Below are 427 nucleotides of genomic sequence, written 5' to 3'. Positions count from 1 at the left end.
TTCGCGTGTCGTAGCCCATCCCATTCGTGGCCGTTAGCTTGCCAGGGGCTGGGACTTCGGATTCATCCCACCCGGCTGCTGGCGAAGCGGCGAGGCGGGGAGACTCCTCCGGGCGGTTTGGGGTGTGGGAGGGCTGATTCGTCCCCCCCCGGCGCTGTCTCTGCCGGCCAGCGGGGCACACCTGGGGGGTTACGTGCTTGCAAAAAGGCGTACGTGCTGGTCAGGCTCTCCTAAGCGGAAGGGTAAGCTCCTGGTAGACGCACGCAAAGATCCAACATCTTAATGTGTTTTGTTTTTGTTTTGTTTTCCTTCTTTTTTTCCCCTCTTTGCCTTTTCTTTGGCCCTGCTGCAGGTATAGGAGGGCCTAACATGCCCCCTCCGGACCCTCAGGGAGTTCGCCCAGGAATCGCTGGGGAACACCCCGGCG

General features: G+C 60.4%; 1 protein-coding gene across 1 annotated transcript in view; it reads left to right on the top strand.

The window, feature by feature from the left end:
- SMARCA4 (SWI/SNF related, matrix associated, actin dependent regulator of chromatin, subfamily a, member 4) overlaps positions 1-427 on the top strand; it is a gene marked incomplete at its 3' end in the record, with an annotated part of 18,061 nt that overhangs the window by 1,628 nt on the left and 16,006 nt on the right. Inside the window, 1 exon segment of the mRNA XM_009323828.1 lies at positions 353-424. Coding sequence (XP_009322103.1) covers positions 353-424 — 72 coding nt within the window.

The sequence above is a fragment of the Pygoscelis adeliae genome, unplaced genomic scaffold (genome assembly GCF_000699105.1).
Source record: "Pygoscelis adeliae isolate BGI_AS28 unplaced genomic scaffold, ASM69910v1 Scaffold555, whole genome shotgun sequence".
NCBI classification, from domain to species: Eukaryota; Metazoa; Chordata; class Aves; order Sphenisciformes; family Spheniscidae; genus Pygoscelis; species Pygoscelis adeliae.
Note: the sequence above shows the minus strand (reverse complement) of the source record. Positions and strands in the feature narration are given on the sequence as shown.